Here is an 18,757-nt window from a genome sequence, read left to right on the forward strand (position 1 = left end):
TTTTTTGCTCTATATACTGAGAAGTGTAAATGGTAAATGGACTGCATTTATATAGAGCTTTTCCATCTGCATCAGATGCTCAAAGCTCGTAGGATGCAGATGGATGCACATCAAAGCCTCACATTCATCACAATATCAGGCTGCTGTCATGCAAGGTGCCCACTACACACCGGGAGCAACTTGGGGATTAAGGACCTTGCCCAAGGCCCCTTACTGATTTTCCGGTCAGGCTGGGATTTGAACCGAGGATCCTCTGGTCTCAAGCACTTAACCAACTAGACCATCACCTCCCCTAAGTGTCACTGTATTCTTTTGTTCCATCTTTTTCTAATAAAGTTATTTTAAAAAAGTCTTCTTGTATATGATGTCACAAGGTTGGCGCACCTATCTTTGGGCAGTGTTTGGCCAGTCCTCTTTGCAGTACCTCACAAGCTCCATCAGGTTGGATGGGGAGCATCATGTTTTTGGGTCAAAGACATTTATAATTTCATACGATTACTAAGTTAGGTGAAAAGTTATAAATAAGTTCATAGTTGGTAAATAAATACGCTAAAATTTATGATTAAAAATGGTTAAAATTTATGGTTTAAAAAAAGTTAAAGAGACATCCTCTCCATAAAGGCTCCTTTTTGTTACCGCAAAGTGATCACTCTTCTTGCCTATAGACAATCTTTGGCACCTTTTCTCTTGGTGAAAACAAGTTAGCAAGGTAGTGATTGCCCTTTTTGTAAGTTACAGTTATCAAAAGCAATGACAAGAACAGCAACTATTCCAGAAATGTACAAGAAAGCTTCACTAAAGCAAACCTTGTGCCTGGACTGAGTTGTCTTTTTTGGTTTGCTGGCTGTCTAGCAGCATACAGACGTGTTGTGAGGACAGAACAACAGGTGTGTGCCTTTCCAAATCATGTCCAATCAACTGAATTTACCCCAGGTGAACTCCAATTAAGCTGTAGAAACATCTCAAGGATGATCAGTGGAAACAGGATGTACGTGGGCTCAATTTCATGGTAAAGTCTGTGAATACTTATGAGAATATAATGTGAATAAAGTTTTTATTCACAATGTCATTATGGGGTATTGTGTGTAGAATTTTGACGGAAAAAAACTGAAATGTCTTGGGTTCATACTATCTGCAGTGAAACAGAAGTCAAAGTAAATGCAAGGATCACAAGCTTTTTTTAAATTTCCTTTATCCATATCACCCCCAAAATAAATGAATTTTGGATTGTATAAATTGTTATTATTATTATTGTTGTTGTTGTATTAAATTGCAATTGAGATGACAAATCCACTCTTGGGATGTAAAATTAAAGCCAGAAAGACAACAAATTGATTTTAATCATGAAACTTTAATTGCTCCCCCTCTCTTTGCCCAAATCAAAAGCATTTTACATACTTAGAGACATATAAATTAGTACCAAGTGTTATGTATTAGCTAATAGAATTAACAAGGCACCAGGATCAGGCAGAATAGATCCAATTTTCACACAATACTTCATTTCATAACTGATACATTACAACTGAAATTTAGTATCTTCGTGCTGCATTCTTGGGTTAAACACAGATCGGTCAGTCGAGACAATGCCGTCTTTGTGCTGTCCATGCAGTCTAATCTGTTGACATAAATAAATATGATTGCACAGAAAACCATTCTCATAACTGTTTCATCATTCACCCATAACGTGTCAAGATTTTGTTCTTGTAAATTGTTTTGAAGAAGCAGAGCATTATGTCTTAATGTTGCAGTTTCATGTCCCTGATTTTGTTATACGTAATCATTATGAACATCCATATGCAAAGTGTTATAAAATTGATTCACTGATCAACAGCTCAGCTTAAGTTTATTTTATTACGCAACGAGTACACCTAATGGTTGCCAAATGAAAAAGCAGTACAATATTGTGAATGACGATGACCTAAAAGAGTGTGACTTACTTTACACTTCCTTGTTGTTTGTAGGTTTGTTGGATTCAGCATAACCAAAACTCAGCAGTTTGGACATGTTGACAGGAGAAGCTTTCTTGTCAAATACTCTGTGGAAGCACCAGAGTGACATTGTAAAGGAACAACCTTTGAGGAAATATGACATGAATGTTTGTAGTTACAGATCTGATCATTTTGTGGTCACTGGATTGAGGAAAAACAAAAAGGCAGAGTGCAAGAATTGAATATGACCCCTAACCTTCCCAGACACAAACTCTGGCTACTCATGACTGAAGTATAATGTCACCAGCTGCTTTCACATTTATGTCAACTTGTATCAGACTCACAACGTTGCACGTTTAAATTAATGAGTCAGTTATTCTCAGATTTCTCCTTCTCAAATACAAAGATTTGGAGGTTTTTGTTGTTTTATAGAATTGTAAACTGAAAATGTTTTACGTTTTGGACTATTACGGTATTTGAGGGCAGCCAGTCTGCTCTGTGTCTGCCTGATCTTGTTAGATCTCACAAACTAGGTAGAGTGGGTCCTGGTTAGTACTTGGACGGAAGACCACAGGATGTTTGTTTCTTCAGGTAAAACTGCAGTTGTGTCGGGAAGGGCATCCGGTGTAAAACTTGTGCCAAATCCCAATGCGGATATGCTGTGGTGACCCTGAACAAAAATGGCAGCAGTCAAAATACACTCAACAAAAATATAAACGCAACACTTTTGGTTTTGCTCCCATTTTGTATGAGATGAACTTAAAGATCTAAAACTTTTTCCACATACACAATATCATCATTTCCCTCAAATATTGTTCACAAACCAGTCTAAATCTGTGATAGTGAGCACTTCTCCTTTGCTGAGATAATCCATCCCACCTCACAGGTGTGCCATATCAAGATGCTGATTAGACACCATGATTAGTGCACAGGTGTGCCTTAGACTGCCCACAATAAAAGGCCACTCTGAAAGAAGCAGTTTTATCACACAGCACAATGCCACAGATGTCGCAAGATTTGAGGGAGCGTGCAATTGGCATGCTGACAGCAGGAATGTCAACCAGAGCTGTTGCTCGTGTATTGAATGTTCATTTCTCTACCATAAGCCGTCTCCAAAGGCGTTTCAGAGAATTTGGCAGTACATCCAACCAGCCTCACAACCGCAGACCACGTGTAACCACACCAGCCCAGGACCTCCACATCCAGCATGTTCACCTCCAAGATCGTCTGAGACCAGCCACTCGGACAGCTGCTGAAACAATCGGTTTGCATAACCAAAGAATTTCTGCACAAACTGTCAGAAACCGTCTCAGGGAAGCTCATCTGCATGCTCGTCGTCCTCATCGGGGTCTCGACCTGACTCCAGTTCATCATCGTAACTGACTTGAGTGGGCAAATGCTCACATTCACTGGCGTTTGGCACGTTGGAGAGGTGTTCTCTTCACGGATGAATCCCGGTTCACACTGTCCAGGGCAGATGGCAGACAGCGTGTGTGGCGTTGTGTGGGTGAGCGGTTTTCTGATGTCAGTGTTGTGGATCGAGTGGCCCATGGTGGCGATGGGGTTATGGTATGGGCAGGCATCTGTTATGGACGAAGAACACAGGTGCATTTTATTGATGGCATTTTGAATGCACAGAGATACCGTGACGAGATCCTGAGGCCCATTGTTGTGCCATACATCCAAGAACATCACCTCATGTTGCAGCAGGATAATGCAAGGCCCCATGTTGCAAGGATCTGTACACAATTCTTGGAAGCTGAAAATGTCCCAGTTCTTGCATGGCATACTCACCGGACATGTCACCCATTGAGCATGTTTGGGATGCTCTGGACCGGCGTATACGACAGCATGTACCAGTTCCTGCCAATATGCAGCAACTTCGCACAGCCATTGAAGAGGAGTGGACCAACATTCCACAGGCCACAATTGACAACCTGATCAACTCTATGCGAAGGAGATGTGTTGCACTGCATGAGGCAAATGGTGGTCACACCAGATACTGACTGGTATCCCCCCCCCCCAATAAAACAAAACTGCACCTTTCAGAGTGGCCTTTTATTGTGGACAGTCTAAGGCACACATGTGCACTAATCATGGTGTCTAATCAGCATCTTGATATGGCACACCTGTGAGGTGGGATGGATTATTTCAGCAAAGGAGAAGTGCTCACTATCACAGATTTAGACTGGTTTGTGAACAATATTTGAGGGAAATGGTGATATTATGTATGTGGAAAAAGTTTTAGGTCTTTTTCATCTCATACAAAATGGGAGCAAAACCAAAAGTATTGCGTTTATATTTTTGTTGAGTGTAGAAACAGCAACTGTTGCGGCATTTGAAAGGTTGTGGTAAATTATTTTCTGGCATTAATCATGGCTTGGACTAATGATTGAAATAACGTCCGGTGTCCCCGACCGACCAGTCCCCACTAAAAATCGGTCCGCCCTGCTTGCACTGCACACGCGTCATTTCTGTGCGTCAGCTGTGGTTCACCAATTATCACCTCGTTTCTGCTTCAAACTGCATTCCAGTCATATATCTCAGTCACAATATCAGAAGCTTTTGTACAACAATCATTTCCGAATAAATTCAGCATTATTTCATCATAAAAGACTGAGGAAACGATCAGAGTGCAGCAGCTCGTCTGGCTGCTGCTGCGTTCATTGCGCCTCCGTCATTTTAAAGCGTCAGTAGCGACTCACCAATTATCGCCTCGTTTCTGCTTAAAACTGATTTTACAATAATTTAAGAGGTTTTACTTTGTCATCTGATGGTTAATAATCACATTATTCCCTTTGATTGCTTTGGGTGTAGAGACTCAGTGTCAGATGTGCTGCTGTGGTCCCAAATGACACATGCGCATGTGAAGGCAGGGCAGACCAATTTTTTAGGGGGGGACCGTTCGGTCTGTGACACCGGTTTTAACCTTGGATGTGTACGGTGCAGTTTGTAGTGTCATGTGTGTTGTAATGGAGCTCATTCTGGGTATATGACCACTCACTGACATTTTCAAAACAAACAAAACAGAGCCAAGATAAACTCCCAAGTGAACATCCAGCTTTGTTTACGGTGCTTCTGGAGTATTCACAGCACTTCGCTTTTTCTACGTTTTGTGTTACAGCCTTATTCCAAATCAAGCAAATTAATTTTTTCCTTCAACATATTACTGACAACACCCCATAATGATAACATGAAAAAAGATTTTTATTTTTTATTTTTGCAAATGTATTTAAAAAAACACAAAGAAATCACATGTATTTAAGTATTCACACCCTTTGCTCAATACAATGTTGATGTACCTTTGGCAGGAATTATGCCACAAGCTTGGTGCACCCATGTTAACCCCCAAAACGTGAATCAGCTGCAAATCATGAACTGTCTGCAAACCGATAATTGCAAAATGTGAATACTGAAAAAAGAAATCTTACAAAATGTGACCAACCCATCTTTGGGCAGTTTTGTCCATTCCTCTTTGCAGCAGCTCTCAAGCTCCATTAGGTTGGATGGGGAGTGTCGGTGCACAGCCATTTTCAGATCTCTCCTGAGATGTTCAGTCAGATTTAGGTCTGATCTCTGGCTGGGCCACTCAAGGACATTCACAGAGTTGTCCTGAAGCCACTCCTTTGATATCCTGGCTGTGTGCTTCGGGTCATTTTCCTGCTGAAAGATGAATCTTCGCCCCAGTCTGAGGTCAAGAGCACTCTGGAGCAGGTTTTCATCCAGGATGTCTCTGTACATTGCTGCATCCATCTTTCTTTCAATCCCGACTAGTCTCCCAGTTCTTGCCGCTGACAAACGTCCCCACAGCATGATGCTGCCACCACCATGCTTCATTGTAGGGATGGTGCCTGGTTTTCTCCAAACATGATGCCTGGCATTCACACCAAAGAGTTCAATCTTTGGCTCATCAGACCAGAGAATGTTGCTCCTCATGGTTCCTTCAGTCCTTCAGGTGCCTTTTGGCAAACTCCAGGTGAGCTGCCATGTGCCTTTTACTAAAGAGTGGCTTTCGCCACTCTATCATATGGACCTGATTGGTGGACTGTTTTAGAAATGATTGTCCTTTTTGGAAGGTTCTCCTCTGTCTACAGAGCTCTGACAGAGTGACGATCAGGTTCTTCGTCACCACCATAAGGCCCTTCTCCCCGATCGCTCAGTTGAGATGGGTGGCCAGCTCTAGGATGAGTCCTGGTGGATTTGAACTTCTTCCATGTACAGATGATGGAGGCTGCTGTGCTCATTGGGGCTTTCAAAGTGGCAGAAATTGAAATTTTATTCGGCGTGCACACACATACTTAACAAAAGAATCTCTCATAAAAAGAAAACAAAAACTCATAAACAATTTCCCAGTTTTGTGCAGCCAAAAGGGTGAAGGCTGAAGCAAAGGTTTATAAATGCCCCCCCTTTCACCAGTTGCTCTAAACACATATATGTACACTCATAACAACAAATACCAAAAAAAAAAAAACAAAAAAAAAAAACAAGCAGAGACAATATAGATTAATCGGTAAACTAAAATATGTGAACACAGCAGAACAAACAGCAGCATAACGCACAGATAAAACAATAACAGTAACAAAGTCAGTTAACCTAATTTATCGTACTATAATACTTATGTTATTTTTCTAAAGTCTTTTCAATCCAGCCAAAGTACCAGATAATTTAATTCTATCAGAACAGTTATTCCAGATTTTAACACCTTTTACGTAGTGAGACGCAGTGACTTTTTACAGTAGTTCGAATCTTTAAGCTGTCAAATACTAATGTTCCTCTCAGGTGATAACAGGACTCCCTCATTTTAAACAGTTCCTGGACATGTTGAGGCAAGAGTTTATTGCTAACTTTATACATATATATGTATCATAATATAATCAACCAAGTCCCAAAATTTCAAAATGTGTAAACAAGCCAACAGTGAGTTTGCTGGCTCACGATATGGTTTTTTTTACTTATAACTCTTATAACTTTCTTTTGTAACAGAAATATTGGGTTTGTATTTGTTTTATATGTGTTTCCCCAAACCTCAATACAGTAGGCCATGTATGGGACAAGCAATGAATGATACAGCGTAACCAAAGAATGCTGGGAGAGGAAGTATTGTGCTTTGTACAGAATCGCGATGACTTTTGAGAGTTTGGATTTAACATAATTTATATGAGTTTTACAACTTAATTTATCATCGATAAAACCTCCAAGAAACTTGGTTTCGGTTACTATTTCAATTTCAGCATCATTCAATAACAAGTTTCTACTTAAGTTCCTGGGCTTATTTCTGAATATAATACACTAGCTGGGGTACCTGACGCTGCCCGGGTTAACCTGTTTTAGACATAAGCCAAATGCCAATCATTTTAATCAAAATAATTGCCCAACATTTGTTTTTGTAATGATGATGTCTTATAAATATAATAGTTAATGGGCTAAAGTTTGTCCAGCAGACCTATAAGAGGTGGACTCCCCAAACTAAGTGGCAATACTTGGTTAAAAGACAAACACATTTGAAGTCCTTCATGCAAACTTTGTTTTGCAATCAAATTTATAACAAAATTACACACAGAAGGTAGGTAACAGTAAATGTAAATATCAGTGAATCAAAATTGAGGTAGTGGTGTACCGTTTTTACATTGCAATTTAACAAACATAAAATGAATGTATTCAGACAGGAAGGCAAATTGGGTTGTACAGGACAGTCAGGTGCTTAACAGTTGAGAAGATAAAGTAGCTGAAGAAAGGGATTAAATAAACAGAGATGGTCAACACATATACAGGGCTGGAAATTTGAATCTGCCTGGTCATACCTACAGCCGGCTATTTTGGGGGTAATTTTCAGTTCAGCTTTTTAAAAAATGGTACCAGTTGGTTCCCCATGTCATGAGGATTCAGAATATATATATATAGTTTTTAGGGCTACATATTATAGTTTGGGAGTCTATCCCGGACAGACAGAAAGACAGACAGAAGTGGCAGCACGAAAAGCACATGGTACAACACTGTATGGTCTTACATAAATGGCTATTTTGTGGGTAATTTTCAGTTCAACTTTTAAAAAAAATGGTACCAGTTTGTTCCTCATGTCATCATTCAGGATATATATAGTTTTTAGGGCTACATATTATAGTTTGGGAGTTTATCGCACATGATACAACACTGTATGGTCTTACATAAATGGCTATTTTGGGGGTAATTTTCAGTTCAGTTTTCAGAAAATGGTACCAGTTTGTTCCCCATGTCATGAGGATTCAGAATATATATAGTTTTTAGGGCTACAAATTATAGTTTGGGAGTTTATCCCGGACAGACAGACAGACAGACAGACGTAGTCCTTTATGTATATATTTTTTGTTTTATCCAAATGAAGTGATAATTTATTTGAATCAAACCAGTATTTCAATTTTTGTAGTTCCCTCTCCATCATCTCCAGGAGCTGTCCCAAATGTTTCTGCACTCTTCCTTAGATTTGTGCCTTGAGACAATTCTGTCTCAGAGGTCTACAGACACTTCCTTCAACTTCATGGGTGGTTTGTGCTCTGACATGCACTGTCAACTATGGGACCTTATATGTAGACAGGTGTGTGCCTTTCCAAATCATGTCCAACTAACTGAATTTACCCCAGGTGGACTCCAATTAAGCTATAGAAACATCTCAAGGATGATCAGTGGAAAGATGGTGCACCTGAGCTCAGTTTCGACCTTCATGGCAAAGGCTGTGAACAAATTTGCAAAAAACAAAAACAAAACAAAACTTTTTTCACATTGTCATTATGGGGTATTGTGTGTAGAATTTCGAGGGGAAACAGTATTTTATCCATTTTGAAATAGGTCTGTAACATAAAATGTAGAAAAAGTGAAGCGCTGTGAATACTTTCCAGACGCACCGTAGAAGCCAATGCCCTCTGTGCCTTTTCATTGGACCAGCCTGTACATTGTGTACATGAGCATGTGTCTTCTGTCACCACAACATGTGCACACTTATGATTTATAAAAATAATAAATTTTTAATAAAAAATATTCAGAACTGACCAACAACCAACTGCAGTAACAGTGAAGACCTGCCCAGTTTAAAGTATTAAAAATGTAAAAATATGCAGCAATGTAGCAATTAATTAAAATATAATATCCAGTAGAGTCTCATCATTGATACAAATGAAACTGTAAAGTAAAATACAGAACCACACCGCCATCTTGTGTCTAAACAAGCTTACTTCCTCCTGAATTTGATGTTCTCCCGGTTTTGAGTGGATGAGGATTTTTTCTTCGTCCCATTCTCACAAACACTGTCCTGTTGTTAAATGTAACACACAGACATGTTACACTGTGGTCATTTAAGAAATGTAATTCAAGGCAAAGTTCAGTTTTTAGGTCACAAGTACCACAAGTAAAGGGCTCCTTCATCCCGATAAAGCAGTGTTCTTTCAAATTTTTCAGACCAAGGTCTACTTACATAAAAAAAAAAAAAAAATCTCACAGAACACCTAACTCCCCAAATATCCAAAAACAATACATCTACCAACGACTCCAACAGTATATTTCTACCTTTTCAACTTTGGAGTTGTTTTTAAAAAGTTTCAGAATGTGTCATTCATTTAAAATGCAGTATTTTACCAATGTACTCGCGGACCACAGGTGGTCCGTGAGCCACTCTTTTACAGAGGCTGCTGCAAAGCACTCGACAAATGAACAAGTTACTGTTTTGGTGCATAAATGACTTCAGCGTGCTTTTATTTACCGTCTCATTGTCATCACTGTCCCTGTCAACCATCTCTTCAGTGGACTTACTGACAGTCCCAGCGGGACATTCTGGCTGCTGAAAACCTCCAGGGACTTTCTGCTCATCACTGTTAATTAGACTGAAGGAAAAACACAATACACAGGTATGAAAATAATTTACAGTTAGAAGTCAATCAGATATTCAAAACAAAACCATTTGCTAAATCAAAACTGTTTGTTGTCAATTATGCTCAAGTTTATTTAATTTTGAACTTTAGTAATTATGGCAACAGTAGCCACAGTAGCAGTAGTATTAACAGGATAGTAGCAAAAGAAATACTACTACCACTATTAATAATAATGCATGTGTAGTGGCTTGCTCTACGTTATGCTTTTAACTCCTCCCACTTGATCCCCTTGAGACACAAACTCATGATCTCTAGCCTGGGAGGCCGATGCTCTGTCCAGTCAAGGTTTTAAAAAGGAATAGTTTGGACCATGTATCATGCTTAGTTATCACATTATGGGGTAGCATATGTCACATGTCATAGAATCCAATGGACATCGACCTTATTTGACCTTTACTTTGGAGACCAAGCATTCAAAACTGTCAAAACTATTCCATCTATTAATCCTATTAGTTCAACCAATAATTTGCATCACTTTTTACCAAAATTGCAGCAACTTTAACTTTTTTAACCTCCCCTGTACAAACTGAAATTGACCTTTGTCACCATTCTTGCTGTTTTTTATCCCATAACTCCATAACATTCAGTCACAGATAGTCCAAACTATACCTTTTTGGAATCTTTATGATCAGACAAATAATGTGGTGTACTTTTCAATATGATTGGAGCATCTTTTAATTTTGACCCCTGTGTAAGTCTTTAATTGACCCCTACTTGACTGCCAATTGAAAATTCAAGTGGCCAATTGGTTTTTTCAAAAGAGTAATGTCTAAGGTGTAATTTTGTGCTTGTATCACCATTTGAAGGATTAGGCTAATAAAATTAGCCTACAGCTAATAAATAAATAAAAGTATCTTAACATAGTGTAGGGTGGTGGCCAAGTGGTTAGTGCGCTTGGTTTCAGTGCCCGGTTTCAGTTCCCGGTTCAAATCCCACCCCTGCCACATTTCTTCATGCAATGTGGAGTGGCATCAGGAAGGGCATCCAGTGTAAAACGTGTGCCACTTCAACATGCAGATCCACCTTAGATCTGCTGTGGTGACCCCAACTGAAAAAACAGGGGAGCAGTCAAAGGGACTTACTATGTCAAAATAATAGAATATTTCGTGTTTGAGTAACTCTACTTATGAGGTATAAATACCATGACTCTTTCAGTCTGGTACAGTAAACCAAACCACAATCATGGCTGATTGTCCAGATTGACGATGCTCATCAACCCTCTATGATTTACCCTCCACATGAAAGGAAATCCACAGAAGCTTTAAGGGCTGGTTGTTCATAGAGTGCTGTATCAAAGCATATTCACAGAAAGTTGACTGGAAGTCAAAAGTGTGGTAGGAAGAGATGTACAAGCAACAGGGATGACCTCAGCCTTGAGAAGACTGACAAGCAAAGCCGATTCAAGAACTTAGGGGTGGGGCTTCATAAGGAGAGGCCTGAGGTGCATCAAGAGCCACACATCCAGGAAATGGGCTACAAATACTACATTTCTAGTGTTAACCCACTCGTGAACCAGATACAATATTAGAAATGTCCTCCTACCTGGGTTAAAGAGAAAAAGAACTGTACCATTGCCCAGTGATCCAATGTCCTCTTTTCAGGTGAAACTGAATTTTGCATTTCATTTGGAAATGAAAGGCAGTAGAGGGCTGATGCATGCCCTGCACGCTCTACACATAGTACATACACAGTATGTCTGCTTTGGTGTTTCTATGACTTTATCATATGACTTCTGTGTGACTTCATAATGAAGCTATTTATACCAGTCAATCACAAATATTTTGATGATCATCCATGTAGGCTTTTCTGTACCTTGTTTTTCTTGATCTTGACCTTTAACCAAACTACTCCAAAATATAATAACCTCTTCATATCTATTCATATAATACAACCAAGTTTGAAGGAAATAGGTCTTGTCCGCGCGTATGCACACACACACACACGCACACACACACACACACACACATACACACACACACACACACACACACACACACACACACACACACACACACACACACACACACACACACACACACATACACCCCTTCCTGTACAGGCACCAAAGTGAGGTCCAGGAAAGTGCCCCCTGGAAGTGAGGACCACCCTTTCTGCTATACTTAGAAATTAACTGATACTGCATTTAAACTCTAGATGTCTCTCTAAGTCAAGTTTCATATTTGACTTCATATTTTCAAGAATCACTTTGAGAGGAGCATATTTACAGCCTCTGGAAGCCTTTTCATTAAAACTCTTGTGAGACCAGCCTGAATGTCCTCACTTTCCAAAGTGGTCCTGACTAAACAGCTCCTCTACCAGCGATGAACCTCACAAAAATAGCAATACAAACACACACACACACACACACACACACACACACACACACACACACACACACACACACACACACACACACACACACACACACACCCGCCAGTGAAAACAAACCCTGCCATAAGCTGCTTTGCCAACGCCCAGGGTAATTAAGGTCCCAGAGCCTGGAGGAAGAGTGGAGAAGCACAGAATTTAAGCTGCTTGAAGTCCAGTGTGAATTTGCCGTCGTCAATGATGATTTGCGGTGCCATGTCATCTGCTGGTGTTGGTCCACTGTGTTTTATCAAGTTCAAAGTCAACACAGTTGTCTACCCCAAGATTTTAGAGCACTTCCTGCTTCCATCAGCTGGCAGGATTCATAGAGATGCTGATTTCCCTTTCCAGCAAGACTTGGCACCTGCTCACAGTGCTAAAACGACTAACTGCTATGCTGCTGACCATAGTAATGGTGTATTTAACTGGCCACATAGACAACACCACATTCTCCAACATTCTCTATGGGGTCTTGCCAAAAGAAAGATGAGTAGTGCGACTCAACAATATAGACAAGCTGGAGACTACTATCAAAGCAACCTGGGTTTCCATCCATAATACCTCAGCAGTGCCAAAAGCTGATTGCCTCCACACCACACTGCAGTAATGCAGTAATTCATGCAAAAGGAGCCCCAATCAAAGTATTGAGTCCAAAAATGAGCATACTTTTCAGAAGGTCAACATTTGTGTATTAAAAATCCTTTTTTGTATTAATCTTGTGAAATATTCTGAGACATGGTTTTCTATTTTTTTGGTGCTTCAGACCATAACTCACTCACTCATCTTCAACCGCTTACTCCAATGGTTGCGGGGGGCTGGAGCCTATACCAGCAGTCATAGGGCATGAGGGGGGTACAGCCTGGACAGGATGCCAGTCTGGTAGACCATAACTATCATGATTAAAATAAAAAAAAATATGCTAGAAACATTTTAGTTCATATATAATGAGTCTAGAGTATATGAAAATTTTCTCTTTCTCAAATTGCTGACAAAAAAAAAAAAAAAATACAACACACGCTTGTGAGTGTGTGTGCTTTACTAAAGTTGATCACCAGGAGCTTGTGTCAGATTAATGCAATAAATAATATTGTTCTTCAAATAACAGCTGTCAAACTGAAGATCATATAACGTTTTAGAGCTGACACGCCCAAATCCTATCCTTTGAACAGCCTTAAATTTATCTGGATGTAGGACCATGGCCCACAAATAAATGTTTGCCTTTGTGTGAATTACACATGTGCAATTCTATTAAAATTCATTTTCTTAATATAAAAAATAAATAAATTCAAAATCCTAAAAACACAACTCTTTAATTTGCTTAACATTAATTTGTAATTGCAGAGTTTGTCTGCCTCCATGGTCTGCAAAAAATAAAAAATAAATCTATGAAAGGCCCCAAACTGAGCAGCCCTGATTTAAAGCTAACACAAGATAATAAGTTACATTTCACTTTTCTCTGACTACTCCTCTGCTTCTGCCTCTTTCTGTTAATTATAAATAAAGATACAAAGATAATATGAACATTTAGCTCCCCTCTCAGTCATCATACCCACAGTGTACCATAGCACACAATGATCCAATGCATCGTATGACAAATGTCACACACACACCTCGGTTTGCTGCTGTCCAATGGGGAACTGCAGAACCACTCTGGAGGTTTGTAACAATTAGCTTTTGAATCTTCTGTTTTTTCCACATGCCACAAAAGTCCTGTTAGATGAGGATCACAAAAAAAAACCAAACAAACATAAATGGATGCAAAGTCAATACACTAGCTCGACATGTACAGTGCATGTGCATAGTAGGTAGCTACCCTTATGCCCGCCTTGCTTTGCAAGTTTGATATAGTCTGTGTCGTCCTTGCGGACTCCATGTCTTCGTCCACGGACCTTTTCTTCAGGACCAGAGATGACACTTGGGGACAGTCCAGGGATCTGAGAAATCTGGGTGTTCATTCGAGGGCTGCCTGGAGTTATGTCTAGACACACAAGCAAGAAAACCAAAAATAAACCAAAACAACACACAGGCTTCTAATTCTTGCTTAACTTCAGGCCACTTGATAACATATGGTCATGATTTGCCCTGAAGCGTGATGAGTAACTTTTTATAACATCTTCCCACCATCCAGCAGATCATCCTACATGATGATGTCAGACACACAGACTGGATCGATCGATCGATCTATCTATCTATCTATATATATAGATATATGATCCAGTCTGTGGATGATGTCAGACACACAGACTGGATCTCATATATATATATATATATATATATATATATATATATATATATATATATATAAAGAAGAGGAATGTGACATTGTTTGTACTTGCCAGATTTCGCTGGTTGAAGTTTGTCATTCATGTGAACTGTAGATGTTCTATTGGAAATAAAAGACAAAACTCGGTACACTGTCAAAATTTCCAACATGCAGTATTAATGTTGCATAGATTGGTAATTGAAGGTGTTATGGCGAGTTCCAACTCCCTGCAGTCATGGAAGCCAGATACGGCACATTTCGGTATCACGAACTAATAGATTAATTTACTTTTTGTGATGCCAGCACAAACTGCCGTGAGATTGGATTGAGACAGCAGCAGTGACAACAAGCAGAAGTGCCACTCTGTGTGCAATGCAACACAAATATGTTAACATTACAGCTTGTTTGCTGTAGAATCTGTTAACCCACAAAATGTGAATCAGTTGCAAATCGTGAATTAACTGCAAACTGTTAATTGCAAAATGTGAATACTGAAAAAATATCTCCCAAAACGTGAACGCAGATGCCACAAAGTTGGCGCTCCTATCTTTGGGCAGTTTTGTCCGTTCCTCTTTGCAGCATCTCTCAAGCTCCATCAGGTTGGATGGGGAGCGTCGGTGCACAGCCATTTTCAGATCCCTCCAAAGATGTTCAGTCAGATTCAGGTCTGATCTCTGGCTGGGCCACTCAAGGACATTCACAGAGTCGTTCTGAAGCCACTCCTTTGATATCTTGGCTGTGTGCTTAGGGTCATTGTCCTGCTGAAAGATGAGCAGTCGCAGTCTGAGGTCAAGAGCGTTTGGAGCAGGTTTTCATTCAGGATGTCTCTGTACATTGCTGCATTCATCTTTCCCTCAATCCCAACTAGTCTCCCAGTTCCTGCTGCTGAAAAACATCTCCACAGCATGATGCTGCCACCACGCTTCACTGTATGCATGGTGCCTGGTTTCCTCCAAATGTGACACCTGGCATTCACACCAAAGATTTCAATCTTTGTCTCATCAGACCAGAGAATTTTGTTTCATGGTCTGAGAGTCCTTGAGATGCCTTCTGGAAAACTCCAGGCAGGCTGTAATGTGCCTTTTACTAAGGAGCAGCTGTCTGGCCACTCTACCATACAGAGATGCAGAGATGGTTATCCTTCTGGAAGGTTCTCCTCTCTCCACAGAGGAATGCTGGAGCTCTGACAGAGTGATCATTGTGTTCTTGGTCACCTCCCTGACTAAGGCCCTTCTCCCCCGAACGCTCAGTTTAGACGGGTGGCCAGCTTGAGGAAGAGTCCTGGTGGATCCGAACTTCTTCCATTTCTGAATGATGGAGGCCACTCTGCTCGTTGGGACCTTCAAAGCAGCAGAAAAGTTTCTGTACCCTTCCCCAGATTTGTGCCTCGAGACGATCCTGTCTTGGAGGTCTACAGACAATTCCTTTGACTTCAAGCTTGGTTTGTGCTCTGACATGCACTGTCAACTGTGGAACCTTATATGTAGACAGGTGTGTGTCTTTCCAAATCATGTTCAATCACCCCAGGTGGACTCCAATTAAGCTGTAGAAACATCTCAAGGATGATCAGTGGAAACAGGATGCACCTGAGCTCAATTTTGAGCTTCATGGCAAAGGCTGTGAATACTTAAGTACATGTGATTTCTTAGTTTTGTTTTGTTTTTTTTTTAATAAATTTGCAAAAATCTAAAAACAAAAAAAAAAATTTTTTTCACATTGTCATTATGGAGTATTGTGTGTAAAATTCTGAGGAAAAAAATGAATTTCATCCATTTTGGAATAAGGCTGTAACATAACAAAATGTGGAAAAAGTGAAGCGCTGTGAATACTTTCCAGATGCAATGTAAATCGTTTATTATTATTATTATTATTAAGAATAAATTATTTTTGATATGCAATTAAACACTAACAACAAACAGTAGCAAACTACAACAACATTGTTTTGAACAAATCACTGACAGTAACTGATCATAAGGATAGACTGTTCAGACTGTCCGCACCGGTGTAACGGTCTGATTGTCCCACCATTCAGTCCCCCTGCCTTCACTGCGCATATGCCATTTCAGAGAGGAATGATTAGTCGACACGCACTTCAGTCTGATTGATCCCCCAATAAGTAGTTGTGTTATAATATTAATAAATTAAACCTAAATAAACAAAGACATTAGACTAGCAGGATCCATTACACTACTCGCCATAGTGTTTAGTTCTTTTTGTAGTCTATTTGTAATTTCTATGTTATCTTAAAGGGTATATTTATTACAGATTAGCCAAAGCTACTTATCAATAGTTACTACCCTGTCTGAACAGTCCCCTCTTCTGTATATGATTATGCTCTTTTCATCTCATCTCCATCATGCCATCCATGTTCACTATATTTAGAGCAAGATCACAAGGGTCTTATTACTTCAGTGGCAAAGCAATAAGTGAACTCAGGGGGGCTGAAATTACCATAAGTAAACACTGTGCATCATCATTGTTGCGCGTATACGCACTATGCGAGAGGGGACTGATCAGATGAGGGTACCGATCAGACCACAACACCGGCATGCAACCTCAGAGAAGGAGAGCGAGAGAGAGAGCTCTTTTTGTGTAACAATAATTTATTTACTTAATTTCTCCAGTACTGAAAGCATTACCATTAAGGGACAGAGGTTACTAAAAAAATTTTTAAAAAAATTCATCCATTTTGGAATAACGCTGTAACATAACAAAGTGTCAAAAAAGTGAAGTGCTTTCAATACTTTCCAGATGCACTGTATATTAATAGTTATTTATAATCAAGTTTATCAAGCCTCAATTGCATTTCTTTGTCATCAAGGTTTCATGATGAAATATTTAGAATCATTGCCATTTTTATGTATATATTGGCAGATATATTGGTGTTGTAAAAATTTTTAACTCCCTATTATCAATCGGTCCCTAAAAATCTATAATGGTCGGGTTCTGGTTTATAGTTCTATTTGCTACAATACATCAACTTTATTAACATTACTTGTGTTCAAATGGATGTTTTGCTGTTATACATCTACACAAACATTTCCTTGTTAGTTGTTTGCCATGAAAAGAGTACATTGACTGAATAGTTAGCACTGTTGCTTCACAGCAAAGAGGGCCTTGGGATCACTTCCCAACTGGTCCTTTCCCTGTGGTGTTTGCGTTGGTTCCCTCCGATATTCCGGCTTCCAAAGACATGAAGGTTAGGGGCAATGGAAACTTTAAATTGGTAGGTGTATGTCTATATGCAATAGACTTGAATCCTGTCCAGGGTATACCGTGCCTCTCACCCTATTACCACTGGGATAGGCTCCAGGCCCCTGTGACCCTTAACTGGAAAGCGGATATTGAAAATGAATGAATGTCTGCCATGATGTATGAATTCTTGATAGTTAAACTTGCCAACCAAAATCAATCAATCAATCAATCAATCAATCAATAATAATAATAATATCAAAACATCAGTTTTCATAGTAGACATTATAGTTTTTGAAAACACTGCAGTCGTTTCCGTTTTGCGCGTTCCGCACCAGTTCATGACAGGTAAACAGAATTCTCCGTAACACTGTCAGTTTTTCTAACAAACTTTAATGCAATGCAACGACACCCCCAGTCTCTAACACATTCTTAAATTACAGGAAACTGACAGAAATTCCTTTTTAAGTTCTTTACATTACGTACTTACTCCGAATGCATTGTGAAAGAGTAGCGACAAAGTGTGAAGCGAACGGAAGCCAAGTGCTGACTGAATCTGTTTGTACCTGCTGACCGGTCGCCATAGGAACGGCTGTGTCTGGCTTCACCCAGCGAGGCTACTGTTGGGAATACTGCAATTATGTTGCTGAATCGACTTCAGTGAGAATTCCTGTGTATAACAATCGCATATTTAAAAAATTAAAACGTAAGCATTGGTTATTACACCGGGTTCACATAATAACATGATTAAGGAGTTTTTCAGCAAGCTAATGTAGGTCAACAGGTATGGAGTCGTATCAGTGACAATGTTGATTCTGAAAATGAACAAAATCTAAATCTCAAATGATAATGAAAACACTGGAATTAAAACACATTTTGAAAGAAGTTGCATTGTTCTAACAAAAAAGTTGTATTGGCAATGAAAAAAGTTTCAGTGGGAACAAACAAACAAAGAAGCTGAATAAATATATTTAAGTTTGAAATCTATATTTTAAATTTTGATGTGTTTTACATTCACAAGCTTTACATTTGTTCCAAATGTCGTCTTTTTGTGCTATGCTTTCTTTTAATGCTTTTGATGTGTTTTCAGTTTCACTTATTTCTTGCTA

At 39.5% G+C, this 18,757-nt stretch overlaps 1 protein-coding gene across 2 annotated transcripts; it reads right to left on the reverse strand.

Annotated features, from left to right (window-relative positions):
• Window positions 1-1,911: 1,911 nt before the first annotated feature.
• LOC117524663 (uncharacterized protein C7orf57 homolog) lies at window positions 1,912-18,222 on the reverse strand. Of its 2 annotated transcripts, none has more exons than XM_034186477.1 (7): window positions 18,139-18,222; window positions 14,530-14,576; window positions 14,007-14,159; window positions 13,804-13,903; window positions 9,658-9,778; window positions 9,134-9,210; window positions 1,912-2,035 (listed from the first exon to the last, which is right to left on the reverse strand). In XM_034186477.1, exons 1-7 carry the CDS (start codon window positions 18,147-18,149, stop codon window positions 1,939-1,941), a joined length of 606 nt encoding a protein of 201 aa, XP_034042368.1. In that variant the 5' UTR covers window positions 18,150-18,222; the 3' UTR covers window positions 1,912-1,938. The 2 variants fall into 2 exon arrangements, with proteins under 2 accessions (XP_034042368.1, XP_034042367.1); XM_034186476.1 differs by having other exon boundaries at window positions 14,007-14,171.
• Window positions 18,223-18,757: the final 535 nt, after the last annotated feature.

The sequence above is a fragment of the Thalassophryne amazonica genome, chromosome 14, assembly GCF_902500255.1.
Source record: "Thalassophryne amazonica chromosome 14, fThaAma1.1, whole genome shotgun sequence".
Classification (NCBI taxonomy): domain Eukaryota; kingdom Metazoa; phylum Chordata; class Actinopteri; order Batrachoidiformes; family Batrachoididae; genus Thalassophryne; species Thalassophryne amazonica.

Bases quoted from the DNA above. Each gene is read 5' to 3' on its own strand.
- LOC117524663 (XM_034186476.1), bottom strand. The intron at 9,779-13,803 runs GTGTGTGTGTGA...TTTTTCCTTCAG, and splicing joins TTGGACAGCAGCAAACCGAG to TCTAATTAACAGTGATGAGC. The intron at 2,036-9,133 runs GTAAGCTTGTTT...GTGCTTCCACAG, and splicing joins AACATCAAATTCAGGAGGAA to AGTATTTGACAAGAAAGCTT.